Source organism: Pantherophis guttatus, chromosome 3, assembly GCF_059756535.1.
Source record: "Pantherophis guttatus breed Tessera chromosome 3, ASM5975653v1, whole genome shotgun sequence".
In the NCBI taxonomy this organism is placed as follows: Eukaryota; Metazoa; Chordata; class Lepidosauria; order Squamata; family Colubridae; genus Pantherophis; species Pantherophis guttatus.
The window spans coordinates 195,102,345-195,116,918 of NC_142065.1; the positions used below are offsets into that span (position 1 = coordinate 195,102,345).

Genomic DNA, 14,574 nt, shown 5'->3' on the forward strand with positions numbered 1-14,574 from the left:
AAATACATGGGTACAACTTTAAGGAAATTAGAAAAGTAATTGTTCAAGTGGACTAATCAATACCTCAGCAGCAGAACCAGAAAAGAAATTATGAAACTATATTTTCTGCTTTTCTAAAAACCGAAAGCAATTGTGTATTAGGTTGAATACCAAGGTTCCGTATAAATCAGATGATATAACTATAAATCAATAAGTTTGCATTGGACACTGATCACCCATTTACTTGGAAATGTGTTTCAACAGAGCTAAAGAATAATGTTCTTATCAAAGTGCGCATAGGTTTGTAAAATAAATACATATGCAAAAGTTTTACTAACAAACTTCCGTATTAAATAAATCAATTTCAAAATAAATCATAATGTTTCTCCAAGAAGAGATAGTCTTTAAGCTTCATTGTTGTGATCAAAGAAAAAGGAGAAACCGAAGCCAAGAAAATTTTAAAAGTGACCTTCACAGTCAATACATTTCTCTAAAGAATCAATGTTCTTCTATTGAGATACTGTAGCAAGCTGAACATAATAAGCAGAGCTTGTTTCTCCCGATTACTACTCAGTGTAGTTGCTTTCTTAAATATAATCTAAAATACCGAACAAATCATTAAGCATATTTGGTTATTAGCTCTTTGATGATCTAATATGGTGGTGAGAATTACTGCCCTGAAAACCCTGCAATCTAATTTCTTCAAAAGAAAGGAATTAATCCATACTTTGTTTCAGCCAGTGGGGGAAAATGCATATCAGTTTCAATGATTTCGGCAGTATGCTTCAAAAATGGAGAAATTAATCTATTCATTTCTGGTACAGTTTGTACTTTCATGGTGCCAGAGCAAGCAAGGAGAAGCTTTTGGGGTTCAGGATAGGTTAAAATGTTGCAGAAGAGAATGGTGAAAACTGTAAATTAGAAAGAGAATATTATACCAGTGGCTGGATATTTGAAACCCCTTTTCCTGCTTTCTTTCTCTCAGAATTGTGATTTGAATACTTTAGGGTGAATATTCATATATTTTCCATTTCGTAATGGTAGGTTATCCTGCTATCAATTTTCAGCAAGCATGGTCAAAATAGATTCTGAATGCAATGAAACTTCAAAAACATTGCCCCATTTTTGTAGATTTGTCTTAAGAGATTTAAGAGTCTTCTGCATCTTATTGTTCCACCATTTAAACCAGTGCTTAAATGGCATTTTAAGGTTGCAAAAACTGTTCATGAAAATGGTTTCATGGCTTTCACATTTCTGGTTTCTTCTTAGTTGCAGGTAGTCCTTGAGTTACAACCATTATGTTTGGTGAGCATTTGAAGTTACAATGGCACTGAAAAAAGTAACTTATGACTGCTTTTCATATTTAAGACCATTGTAGCATCCCCACAGTCACATGGTCAAAATTGGACGCTTGGCAAATGGCTTATATTTATAATGGTTGGAGTAACCTGAGATCATATGATCACCCTTTGTGATCACTTCTCCTGACAAGCAAAGTCAAAGGAGAAGCCAGATTCACTTAACAACCATGTTTCTAACTTAACAACTGCAGCAATTCAATCAATCAGAATAGAGCTGGAAAGAGCCTTGGAGATCTTCTAGTCTAACCCACTGCTCAAGCAGGAGACCCTATACCATTGAAGACTGACTTAAAAACCTCCTGTGATGAAGCACCCACAACTTCTGATGGCAAGTTGTTCCACTGGTTAATTGTCCTCACTGTTAAATTCCAAGTTGCTTCTCTCCTTGATTAGTTTCCATCCACTGTTTCTTGTCCTGCCCTCTGGTGCTTTGGAAATAAATTGACCTCCCTCCTCTTTGTAGAGGGCAAACTCCACAACTTAATGACTTAACAACTGTGACAAGAAACGTTGTAAGGTGGGGCAGAACACACTTAACACCTGTCTTGCTTAGCGATGAAAAATTTGGGCTCAATTGCGGTCATAAGCTGAGGATTAGTTGTATATGTTTTGTTAAATTGTTCTGTTGCTTCTAAGAAAACAATGATTTATCCCATTGCAGTACAAACTACTTCAAAACACGTTATTATGAAAGTTCCATTTTATACCAGTTTATCATTATTGATAGAGGCAGGATAAAGATGAGGCAATTAGATACCCATTCAGATCTGTATTCAAATAGAATGAACCATGCTATCACTTAGAATAGACCCCTAGCATTTTAACTTTTTGTAATGCATTTAAAGTCTGGCTCTTCTCACAAGTATTGTGATACAATAAGAAGGGCGTGGGCTGAATGTGTTATGGGAAAGGTTAGCTCTGATCCTATATTTTGTTTCTTTGTTGCTTTTATTTTATTTTAGATATGTTTTTTTTTAAAATCCTTTAGCTGTGAGCCTCTCAGAGTTTGGGTTAAGCTAGACAGCGATAGATAGATAGATAGATAGATAGATAGATAGATAGATAGATAGATAGATAGATAGATACATACATACATACATACATACATACATACATACATACACACACATATATATAGATATAGATATAGATATAGATATAGATATAGATATAGATATAATTTAAAAATAAAAGAACTAATCTGTTCAGAGGAAGAAATGCTTCTGGAGCCTATGGTAAGAAAAGGATTAAACTTTATTTATTTTACTTATTTATACAACCACCCAGAGACACTTTTTCTGTGACATGGGCAGCTATATAAATTTGATTAATGAATATTCAGTCTGAACTTTAGGAATCTTTGTGGTTTATTGTTCAATTATACTGCGGCAAAATTAAAATTTTGCAAACAATATGTCTGCAAAGCCACATAATACAGATCTCAAGCTTATTGTTCACAACACAATGGATAAGAGGCTGATTGACATTGAAGAGAAAGTAGTATCAAATAAAGCCATTTTTTCCCTATATACATGTATGTGTATCAGTGTGGCAGAGAAAAATAATTCTGACAATATACTTCTATTCTGATCTGTTGCCTGCCTTTTGAAGTCATTTTTTTCCCAATATGGGAAAATTCAACATCATAAAGCCCAGAACAGAACTGGTAAAACCCATCACCATGTATGGGCTAAGTGAAAACTGCTAACGCTCAAACCTCAGCAACTCATCATTTACTTTCCAATAATGAGTAGATTGAGATTAGTTTGAAAGTTAGTGTATTCCTTCTAATGGTTTGTAACAGGAAGATTTTTTTTTTCTTTTAATATTACTTTCTGCTAACAGCCTGGAAAACCTATTGTTAGCAAGATACTTAAAATGTTGGGTCAATCTGTTCTTCAAGTAGAACACTGCTCTTACTAATTGAAAATTTTATGGCCAAAAGCTCCAGTTACTCTTAGATAAACTGGGTAATGCATAACTTTATACAGCACTAATTAACTTTCAATAATGTTCATATATAACAAAAATTGCTCTGTTTAGCCTTCCTAGTATTCTCATTCATCTTTGCTATATTTTAATATATTTTTTCTCTTTATGAGTACAAATATCATGCTATCATTTCAAAGATATCAATCATCTTTGGAAGCATCATTCATTCATACTACAGAATACCGTATATGATCATTTGTAGGAACAATAAAGTAATATTCAGTCCTATAAAAAGTAAGGCACTCACATTCAACATTCTTACAAGATTAGAACATATGAGACTTAATAGAAGGGTTTTAAAAAATATCTGTAATCACGGCCTATAACTGTCAAATGAGCACTATGAAAGAAGCAATAATACAGCAGGATGTGTTATCAAATGATAAACTAAAATCAAACATACAGCTGAAATATTCTGTATTTATAATAAAATAATACTTCAGAATATTAACTGCTACCACTCTTTTAAAATTTGTTTTTTATATCATTTTAAAAGTAACTGATGAGCATTGTATTATACAGCCATAAAATTTTATTAGAACTGATTTATTGAACAAGAAAATCACATATAAAAACAAATTGTGTAGGGAGCACAGCATGTTTCTAATAAACCTGCAAGGTTTTAACACAGGAAAATAAAACTCTGTTTCTGCATAAACAGAAGTCAATACCCATATACTGTTTGTAGAACTGCATGGAAAATTGTATTTTAAGAATGCTTTCTTTTTATTAGGAAAAAAAAATGCAGGATATATTTCACTCAAGAACATGCTTCTATTTTCTGTATATGTTCTTGGTGATATTATTTCAAAATCATTCTAAAAATTATATTACTTAGATTTTTTAAAGAATAGGGAGATGGGTTCTAATTAACATTGGTATTATTTATTTATATACAGTAGATGAATCAATACAGTATGATTTTTATGTCAAGCCAAATCTTAAAATGAACATCTAAAGAGGAACATATGATGAAAGTTTCTGCATTGCACAAAATATAAATTTGTGTATGTAGATTAAACAAAGAAAGATTCACTGGTTTTCTTTTAAGAACAATCCTGCTGTTTTTATGAAAGGAAGAGGAGAAGTGTTTTTTATTTAATAACAAAACAAGTGGGGTACATTCTCCAGCACACGATAAAAGCAAATAAAAAAAAAATACTGATGACTTTTTAAAGGAATATATATTTCTGAAAAAAACTATGTCCATTAATCACTTTAAATGTTAATAGCAATAGCATTTAGACTTATTCTCTAAGCGGTTCACAGAGTCAGCAGAGAATCCAACAATCTGGGTTCTCATTGTACCAATCTCAGAAGGATGGAAGACTGAGGCAATCTTGAGGCAATCAGTATCTAACTCCTGGCAGTGGGCAAAGCTAGACTGCAATACTGCATTCTAACCACTGCACCACCATTGATCCCTGATTAAGGTAGGAATGGGAGAGAAATTGGTGATTGGAAATGAGGGCATTATGCATTGGCTATATCCCTACTTTGGAGAGCAGAAGGGATTGAAGAAATTCTGGAATTAAATCTGAATTTTAACATTTTTTTCCTCAGCCTCTCTTATAGCTATAGAGTCTCTTCACTTAAGGATATAAGTGATGGTATTTACTTAACTATACGACCCAGCTAAGAAAACCTACTAACCATCTAGCAAAATTCCTTATACCTAGAAGACATGAGCAATACCAAATGAAACAAAAAATGTAACAAACCCCCTGTTTTTGTTTTTTGTTTGGGCAAAATAAACCCATAATATTTGAAGGTGTGAAAACAATTTGACCATACAAAAATACAGTAGGGTTTATTTCAGCTATAATTTCCAGTAGGAGTGCTTTCATAAACTGGGATATATGTCAGAAAAGTCAAGATGGTATATGCTGTCATTTTTTAACCATACTGTCAATGCCCCAGCTTTAAAGATATCCTTCTTATTGTGACATGAAAAAAGTGCAGAAAACTGGCATGAAAGAATATAGATTTTTATATTTTACCTTTGCACACTGGTCTGTGATCACTCCATGCTGCAAAAACTTCCGCTATCCTTTGGCAGGTAATGCTTTTTGCCCCCTGTAGCACATAGTCTTCATCACAAGAAAACTGCACTGTTGAATCCAAGCTAAAATTAAACATATCAAAAGCAGATTAATATGTAGTATATTTCTCAAAGGTTATTAGAATCTTTTTAATAATCTCTTATTACATTTTTCCTTTCAGTATTCCCTTTAAGGTAAAAGTTAGTTCTGGTTTGTCTTAAAAAGAAGGTACGTCTAAAAACTAATGAAGATGTGTGAAATTTGTTTCAATCTTTCCCCCTTTCTGTAATTATAGTTAGTATTACATAGTCAAATGGATTTATGTCAACACTCTTTTTCTGCCATTGTTTAATTTATTTAATGAGAAACTCAAAACATGTTCCTCTTTTAATCTATATGTTTGCCGTTCATAAACAATTTTATGTTATCTAAAAAATTATCTCATTTTTTAAAATGCGAGAACAGATAAGATTTATGATGTTCATTCAAATATGGTAACCTTTTAATTAAGTGTATTTAAAAGTCTCATATTAATAAAGACAGCTTGTCTGTGACTATAGCGTTACTTCATACTGATCTGATGGGTCTGTAACACAAGGTGGAAATGTGAAGGTCTCACAGACTGATCTTCCATTAAAATCAGAGTGATCCATGTGCTGGGTCTTTGCAGATATTTAGAGACAGCTCATAAAACAAAAACCATGTCAAAATGTTTTTGAGCAGTTTCCTAGACAATAACTTACATTGGCTTGTTTACTTTCTGAAACGCTAATCATCCTTGTGCTTTGCCAGAATGAAATATATATTCAGAATTAATCTGAAAGAGTATTACTATATTACCCTATTTAAAGACATAAATAAGCCACTGATATTGCCATCTTAGACTAATCTACCCAGGAAGAAGTGCTAATATAAACTAAACTTGCTTCCCCAGTGTGCATGCCTAAATTAGGTGATTTGGAAGAAATAGCCATGAACAAAAATACAAGAAATCTGTAAATTTACACTGTGACAAATTAATTCCTTTGATCAACTTTTCTTTCCAGCGGAATAAGTTGAGGCCTTATATTTTCGAAAGCTGTTTCAATCTAGAGCTATATTTCTTGATGGAGCTACATATACATGCATGCTACATAACCATAATGCTAAAATGAATGACCTTCAATTGCTACACCCAATATGGCTACTCTGACTTACAATCAATCATTTAGTGACAGCTCAAAGTTACAATGGCACTGAAAAAAAATGACTTATGATCAGTCCTCATACTTACAACCATCTCAGCATAGTCACATGATCCATCTCAGCATAGTCACATGATCCATCTCAGTATAGTCACATGTAGGCACTTGGCAACCAGCATATATTTACAATGACTGCAGCATCGCAGCCATTGTAAATATGATTGTGACCTTTCTAGCCAACTTTTGACAAGGAAAATCATTGGAAGGAAGATGGATTCGCTTAAAGACTGCATGATTTGCTTAACAAGGCAGTGATTAGCTTAACAACTGTGATAAAAAAAAGTTCATAATGTTGGGCATAACTCACTTTGTTTAGCAACATAAATTCTGGTCTCAGAATATGGTCAAAAGTCAAGGACTATCCCGCAGAGCAACAGATTTTTAAATACCTGCATAGATGACAACTTAAGTACAACATTCATGATCATGTTCAAGTTCATCTTTGGAGTGAGATATATACGATTAATTTTAAAGATAACACTCTAATGCAGGAGTGGGCAACTTTGACCTCTTTATGACCTGTGGATTTCAGCTTGGAGAATTCCTGAGTCAACTCACCCCTGCTAATGAATTTGAAGTTTTGGTTTGTAAATATTACCTAAAGTCTGAGCCTATTCGTTTTCCATTCTCAGGTTCTCCAGGATCTGGACACAAATTTGATGCCTGTTTGATACCTCCTTCATTTACTGCAAAATAAAAACAACATAGACAGCTAGGAATTATCTTAAAATATCAAAGAAAAAAGATGTAGGTTATTGTTGCAGTTTCTGCTACCTTAACGAGATTTTTTTTTTTTTAGTACACAATTTGTACTCTGGGAAAGAAAAGCCAAATATGAGTTTGTCTTTGTTGTTTCTTTGAATACCAAAAAGCTAAACATTGAATCTAAACTTTAATTTTCACCATTTATTATGAGACAGCTGTCATTATTAGATACCCAATAGCAATAGCACTTAGACTTATATACCGCTTCACAGTGCCCTCTCTAAGCGGTTTACAGAGACAGCATATTGGCCCAACAATCTGGTTCCTCATTTTACCGACCTCGGAAGGATGGAAGGCTGAGTCAACTTTGAACTAGTGAGACTCGAACTGCTGAACTGCTGGCAGCCGGTGATCAGCAGAAGTAACCTGCAGTACTGCAATCTAACCACTGTGCCACAATGGCTAATAGATAATAAAATGCCACAAATCTCCTAGATTCTGATATTAGGGATAAAAAAAAAAAGGGACATATTATTGGTATCCAACTTTATAGGAGTATTAGTTCAACAATATGGTTTTCCTTAGGCCAAAATGCTGTGCCCATGTTCTAAAAAGCAATTGTGAGAACAGTCATTTTATATCCGACGTCTTCAGTTCTAGTGCTTATCTTCTGCCAATGCTATGTTGAAGAAACACTCTTAAGTAAATACAGGCTTACTGAACTGGGATCATTTTTTTATAATATTCTTATTTTAATAACTACTTTTTATAATGTATTGTTATAATGTATAAAATGATTATCCTTTTCTAATGATCATTTTTATTAACTCATTGTTTTAGTCAATTGCTATATGTCACTGCCCAGCTTTTCTTTGTGTGAGATGGGCAACCAGAGAAATGTGATTAATAAATACATATAGTATAATAATGCACAGCCTATTTATTTAAAATAATATTAGTAGTGAACATTTTCTCAAATACACACATTTTTTTAATAATACAATTTGATTTCTTGTAAAGTCCATGCATTTGTCTTGGATATAGTGCAGGCCACTTTGCCATTTTCTTCTGAGAAGTTTATTAACTGGCCAGCTCTGATTTTCCCTGGTTATCTTCCATCCAATTATTAACTCGACTCAAATGTGCTTAGCTTCTGAGCTCAGAGGAGAGAGCCAGGTGCTTGCCTTCTGCTCAGGTTTTGCATCTGATGTTCTGTGACCAAAAATAATCTAGATACTGTTCCTATAAATTCTTCAAGATACTAGGCTATTCTGTCTCTCTGTCTCTCTCCCCCTGTCTCTCTTGTTTTAGATGCCTCTTGGCAATGGGAATACCCAGATTCTTGGGTAGCATTACACTTGAATGCTGCCCAAGAAAACATGAGGTGGCAATGGTAAGAGTATTGTTCTGTTCAGATACAAATTACTTCCAAGTAACTTCATCATTTTAAGATTATTTCTGCAAATGCTGAACAAGGGCTATGAAATTCTTTTCTTTCTTTTTTCTTTTCTTTTTTCTTTCCTTTCCTCTTTCCTTTTTGATAGATAGATGATAGATAGATGATAGATAGATAGATAGATAGATAGATAGATAGATAGATAGATAGAGAAGATAGATAGATGGTCACTGAAAGTCAACACCATTGTGATTGATGAACAGTCTAACAGTCTCTCTCTATATGCTGTTTATCTATCACAATGGTGTTGATTCTTAGTGACACGCTGCTCTCAGGCTGCTCCTTCAGATCCTTCAATGGTACACTAATGATTAATTATACTTTACAGTTAGAAAACACTATAGCTATTTCTCTCTTATTCTAAAATAAAATCACAGATATCACTGTGGAGCAAATCTATTTTATAATTTATCATTCACACAATGACAAGAGTAAATTGTGTTTATATCTATATTTATAAAATATTGATGGGAAAAACAAAGCCTTGCGATGTAACCTTTTGATCACATAGGTGACAAGGTTACTAGGACCAAATTAAGATCTAACAAATAATGGTCCAATAAGGCATGATGTACTGGGAAAAGAATAGCATCACACATATGTACTCTCAATTTCCATTGCCCAATTTGTGCATTTTCCCCTCAATGTCTGAACTATGGATGAGATTCTTAGGGTGCAAGAGAGCCAAAGAGAGAAGGATTGTAATGATGGCTTACAAGTTCAAATATAATGGAAAAAGGTGATTAACTAAACAGCTAGTATTAAGGTACATGAGGATGGAGGAAAATGGTACAAAGCATTTTGTTTGTTTCCAATTTGGAGTGACAAAATTATGGCTAATTTTGAGATTACCTTTGATCCAGAAAGATAAAAAATTTAACATCATGAGATGTTATTTTGGCTCATCTTTGAAATTGTAGGCCCTCTCATTTTGCATGTCTGATCATAAATGAGAATAAAGATAGTTTTTCTCCAGTTTATCCAATTTATATTAAATTAGTCTCAGTAATAATTTATTAATAATTTATTAGCAAACTTCTACCCTGTTTATAATATTCTGGCTTAGAATCTCAGCATTACTGTGCTATAGGACTGAGTCTGGGTGTTTCCTTTGAAAATAACTTCGAGAACAGAGAAATGGCAACAGAGAAATAAGGAGTACTCTGAATCTTCCCTGCATTACTACAAGAAGTGAAGATGAACCCATGTAATTCTACCTTTTCGAAAGCAGAATTGGATAGCTTATACCTATACTGTAATACTGTAGTAATAAAATCCTATTTCCTATCATTCATGTTATCTTGCATACACAAACACAGAAACACACACATACACTCAGCCCCTCCTCCTCAAAGATCTAAAGTCCAATAGGACAAACAGGTGGTGCAACAAAACTTAACAATCTTCAGTGTGCTTTTGTTTTCATATTCCATTCTATTCTATTCCCCTTGTGCATATTTTTCAATTGTATTGCATTTATTTCCTAACTGAGTTCTTTTTGAACTTCTTTGGGACTGTCTCATGAGTTTTATTTTCCCTAAATATTTTCTGAATTTCTGGAAATCCTGAGTTTTCCATCTTGCACGCTGCTGTGCAGTGACTAGTTGATAGTCACTACACAATGAGTGAGTTGTTATACATATACATAGTGATACACACAGTTTAACACAAATAGCTTTTAGAAATATGTGTGTGTCCATATATATAGGTCTCTATATGGGTAAGGTGTGTGTGAATATACATACAGAGATGTATACACACACAGGCATACAAACTTTGAAATAGGTAGATAGATGGACACAGTCTAATGCCAAAGTTATCTAATTATTTTAAGGCCAAATGGGATTTGAACATAGCTTGCCTCAAATTACAAACAGACAGATCTATTATCTTCCATTTTGTTAGCCTCTCTTTCTCTTTCTTTGTCTTTTGATTTGTAATATTAAATGTTCCTTTTATGTAACACACTGAAAACTGTTTTAAAAAGTATGTTAAGACGTGGAAGTTTTCCAGATTTTTCTAATATACACCTTTTTATAAATAATTTCCCCTTATATGGACTTTTTATTATTTATTTTTATCCCCCTTTTATTATTTTTACAAATAACTCAAGGCAAATAACTCAACACATACAATGTATCTTCCTTCTGTTTTCCACACAGCAACAACTCTGTGAGGTGGGTTGGGCTGAGAGAGAGAGAGTGACTGGCCAAAGGTCACCCAGCCAGCTAAGGCAGGACTTGAACTTGTAGTGTCCTACCTTCTAGCCTGGTCCCCTAACCACTTGGCTAAACTACTAGCACTGCAAAGTATAAACCTATACTCATCCTTGTCTTAATCTAAATTCAATTTCCTACACTGCTCAAAAAAATAAAGGGAACACAAGCAGAAGACATCCGAGATCTGAATGAATGAAATAGCCTTATTAAATACTTTGTTCGTTACATACAGTAGTTTTGTGTTCCCTTTAGTTGTTTGAGCAGTGTATAAACTATAAACTACTATACTGAGCAGTATATTTTATTTTATTTTTTGCACTGATGTTTACCATAATCAATCCAACATTTTCAAATCAAGGTTGTATTTAAAAAGTGGAAATTAAACTTCTTAATTTTGGAAAACAAATCCAAAATGCCTGAATATTTTCCCCAACTTTTAAAAACTCAAATATTTCACTTTTTTTTCTATCTGGTATTTATATACATTTTCTATATGCTATTTATATGGATTGTTATGTCATACCTACAATAGCTTCTATACTAATAAATCTATTATATATATATATATATATATATATATATATATATATATATATATATAATCTCAAAGTATACATTGTGCTCTAGCACAGAATTATACACATTGTGAAAGTATTGCCTGAATTATTTTTATCATTTATGTATCATTTATTTAATTACTTTTCATCCTTTGATAATATGAATTCATAGTCTTTGTATTATATACAGTAATACCATAGATTGACTGCTTGGCTCACTTTTTAAGTATCGATTTTCCAAATAGCTAATATGAAATTGGACAGGCTTGTCTATGAATTGGCAATCTTTACTGCATTTAATTCAGGCACAGTGAAGAATATTAAGCATTATATTTTTCTTGTATTGTTAATCTTATGAATAACTTTCTTCTATGAAATTCAGAAACATTCTTAAAAAAAACACTAATGCTTGCATGTAGAATTCTAGTTTGGTCTTTTATATTCTTCTAGATTTAAGTTTTGAATTTCTAAAATGGCACTGGAAAGAAAATTGCATGGTTTCTAATGGTTCATCAATGAGTGGATAATGTCATAATCTACATAAATGCTGTAGGGCTTCACTGTATGTTCCTATTCTACAATTGTAATAGAAGAAATAAGACATTTTGATCTAATACTTTCTGATTTGTCAATCTTTCTGGTTAATGTTAGTATATTATTACTGGACATCAGCAATAGCAATAGCACTTAGACTTATATAACACTTCACAGTGTTTTACAGCTCTCTCTAAGCAGTTTACAGAGTCAGCCTATCGCCCCCAACAATCTGGCTCCTCATTTTACCCACATTGGAAGGATGGGTATATGCCGCCCTGAGTCTCCGAAGAGGGGCGACATACTGTATAAATTATATAAATAAATAAATAAATGGAAGGCTGAGTCAACCTTGAGCCTGGTGAAATTTGATCTGCCAAACTGCTGGCAGCCGGTGATCAGCAGAAGTAGCTTGCACTACTGCACTCTAACCACTGTGCCACCGCGGCTCAACATTCTTTTGTTAACCACATTGTTTCATTGATTCACTGTTTGGTTCTTCCTAATTTACCCCATTATTGAATGTTTAGAGTAAATTAAAATGTAAGTAACAAAAATGGAGGTATGATGTCCTTTTAGAAATGTTTCTTTTAAGATATTCTTCTTGTTCACAGAGGGCTTCGGAAAAAATAGTTTGCTTCTTGTTGTACTTTATGAAAATGAGCATCAGATTGGGCAACATAATGCGTTGCTCAACCGATCAAAATCAAGAAAACTGTCACACTTTGGTGATGGGTGAGGTTTCATTTTCAAGTAAAATAATTTAAAATTAATGGAAAAATAGCTTCCTCTTTCGCTCCCACATTTCCTCTGAAAATAGTTTGCTCCTAATGGAAGAGGGATAATAATAATAATAATGCTAAAATATATATTATATAGATATTATAATGATTGAAAGACAAAACTATTTTTAAAAGTATATGGTAAATATTAAGATCAGAGTACAGACAAAAAAAGAAAGATTTCTGCTTTCTGATTAACATTTCTGTTTACTCAATTTTTTATCTGCATTTGTTTGATAATTTTGTTAATTAAAGGCTTTGGGGATGATAGCCACTTAATTTCAAGAAATATATTGCCTGATTTTAATTCATTGATCAAAGATACCTTTGAAGTTTTCTTTCTTTTCTTGCTTCTCCTGGTGATTGTTGAAACAGCATAAATATGCAAGCATAGAAATAAGACTCTCTTAACTTTATTTCTCGCTTATACATCTGCTGTTCCTTACTATTATTCCTCCATTATTTTGGCCATATTCAATTGAATTAATTAGGTTTAAATATGTCCCTGTGTGAAAACTAGTGTTATCGATACTATGTACCCCAGAGATACGCACGATACCAGACCTCCGGACTTTTCGTCGGGCCCTGAAAACTCATTTATTCCATCTAGCCAGGCTGGCTTGATCCCATCCGTTCAGTTTTAATTTGAAATTGGTTTTAACTGGGTTGTTTTAAATTGTGGGCCGAAATTATTTAATTACCTTTTAAACTGTTTTTTAAATTTTGTATGCTCTGTTTTATCTCGGTTGTTCACCGCCCTGAGTCCTGCTGGAGAAGGGTGGTATAAAAATCAAATCAAATAAATAAATAAATAAAAATATGTGTCAATATTATTTGCATTTTAATTCCAGATTTTTTGCCCCATTGTCTAATTTTGATCCTTTCTGATCTTTACTCCTTTCTTATACTTTTTTTAGATTAATGGTATTTGATCAACAAAAATAATATATGACATTAGTGTTAATGTACAACTGGGGCAGACCATAAGTGAATTGCTGAACAGTTTGCAAGAAGGCTTATGTCAATGGAATTAATTTGATTTGACACATCTGAGATCTACTTCCTGTAAATACATAGAAACTCTTAACATGGAAAGTTAGGGCTACCAATACTTTTTAAACCTTTTTGGAGTTAATGCACCCTTAACATATCTAGTTAAAAATAGAAAACAAGTGACTGTTGCATAAACATTAAACAGAATAGCATACATACATCAAAATATTATCATTTACTAAAAATAATGTTGTACACAATGTATTAACCAAATAATAGTGGCTGCCTATGTCAATTGGCTGAAAATACAGGTTTTTTTCCTGCATGGTTGCTACATTTCAATCAGGACCCACTTATCCATTAAATACAGTTAAGTATTTAGCATTAAGTCAGGAACTGTGATAAGAGTAGTAGTATAGCAACATCAAAGTTAAATGTTAGTAGCAATGGGAGCAAATGAAAATATTAGTCACATTAAAAGAATCTTAGTAGCAGCATTGTAAGAAATAATATGCAAAGTAATCAAACACTTTGTATATTCATTTTCCAAGAATAAGAAGCAGTAGTATATTACCTTCACTTCATGCTTAAAAATGATTCATCCATCTCTTTCATTATAAAACCAACTGAATTTAATTTTTTTTATCCCCTGTTGCATTCTTATACAAAAAAAAAAAAAAAAAAAAGGGAGGAAAATGATCTCCTATCCT

The 14,574-nt window shown here is 32.8% G+C and overlaps 1 protein-coding gene across 3 annotated transcripts in view; it reads right to left on the bottom strand.

Annotated features, from left to right (window-relative positions):
* The window catches only part of CSMD3 (CUB and Sushi multiple domains 3), a 695,220-nt gene that overhangs the window by 324,961 nt on the left and 355,685 nt on the right, over nt 1-14,574 (bottom strand). For all 3 annotated transcript variants that reach the window (XM_034422197.2, XM_034422198.2, XM_034422199.2), the window contains 2 exons: nt 7,217-7,304; nt 5,333-5,457 (listed from right to left, as the gene is read on the bottom strand). In XM_034422197.2, the coding sequence (XP_034278088.1) occupies nt 5,333-5,457; nt 7,217-7,304 (213 nt within the window). The remainder of the gene's footprint in view (nt 1-5,332; nt 5,458-7,216; nt 7,305-14,574) is intronic.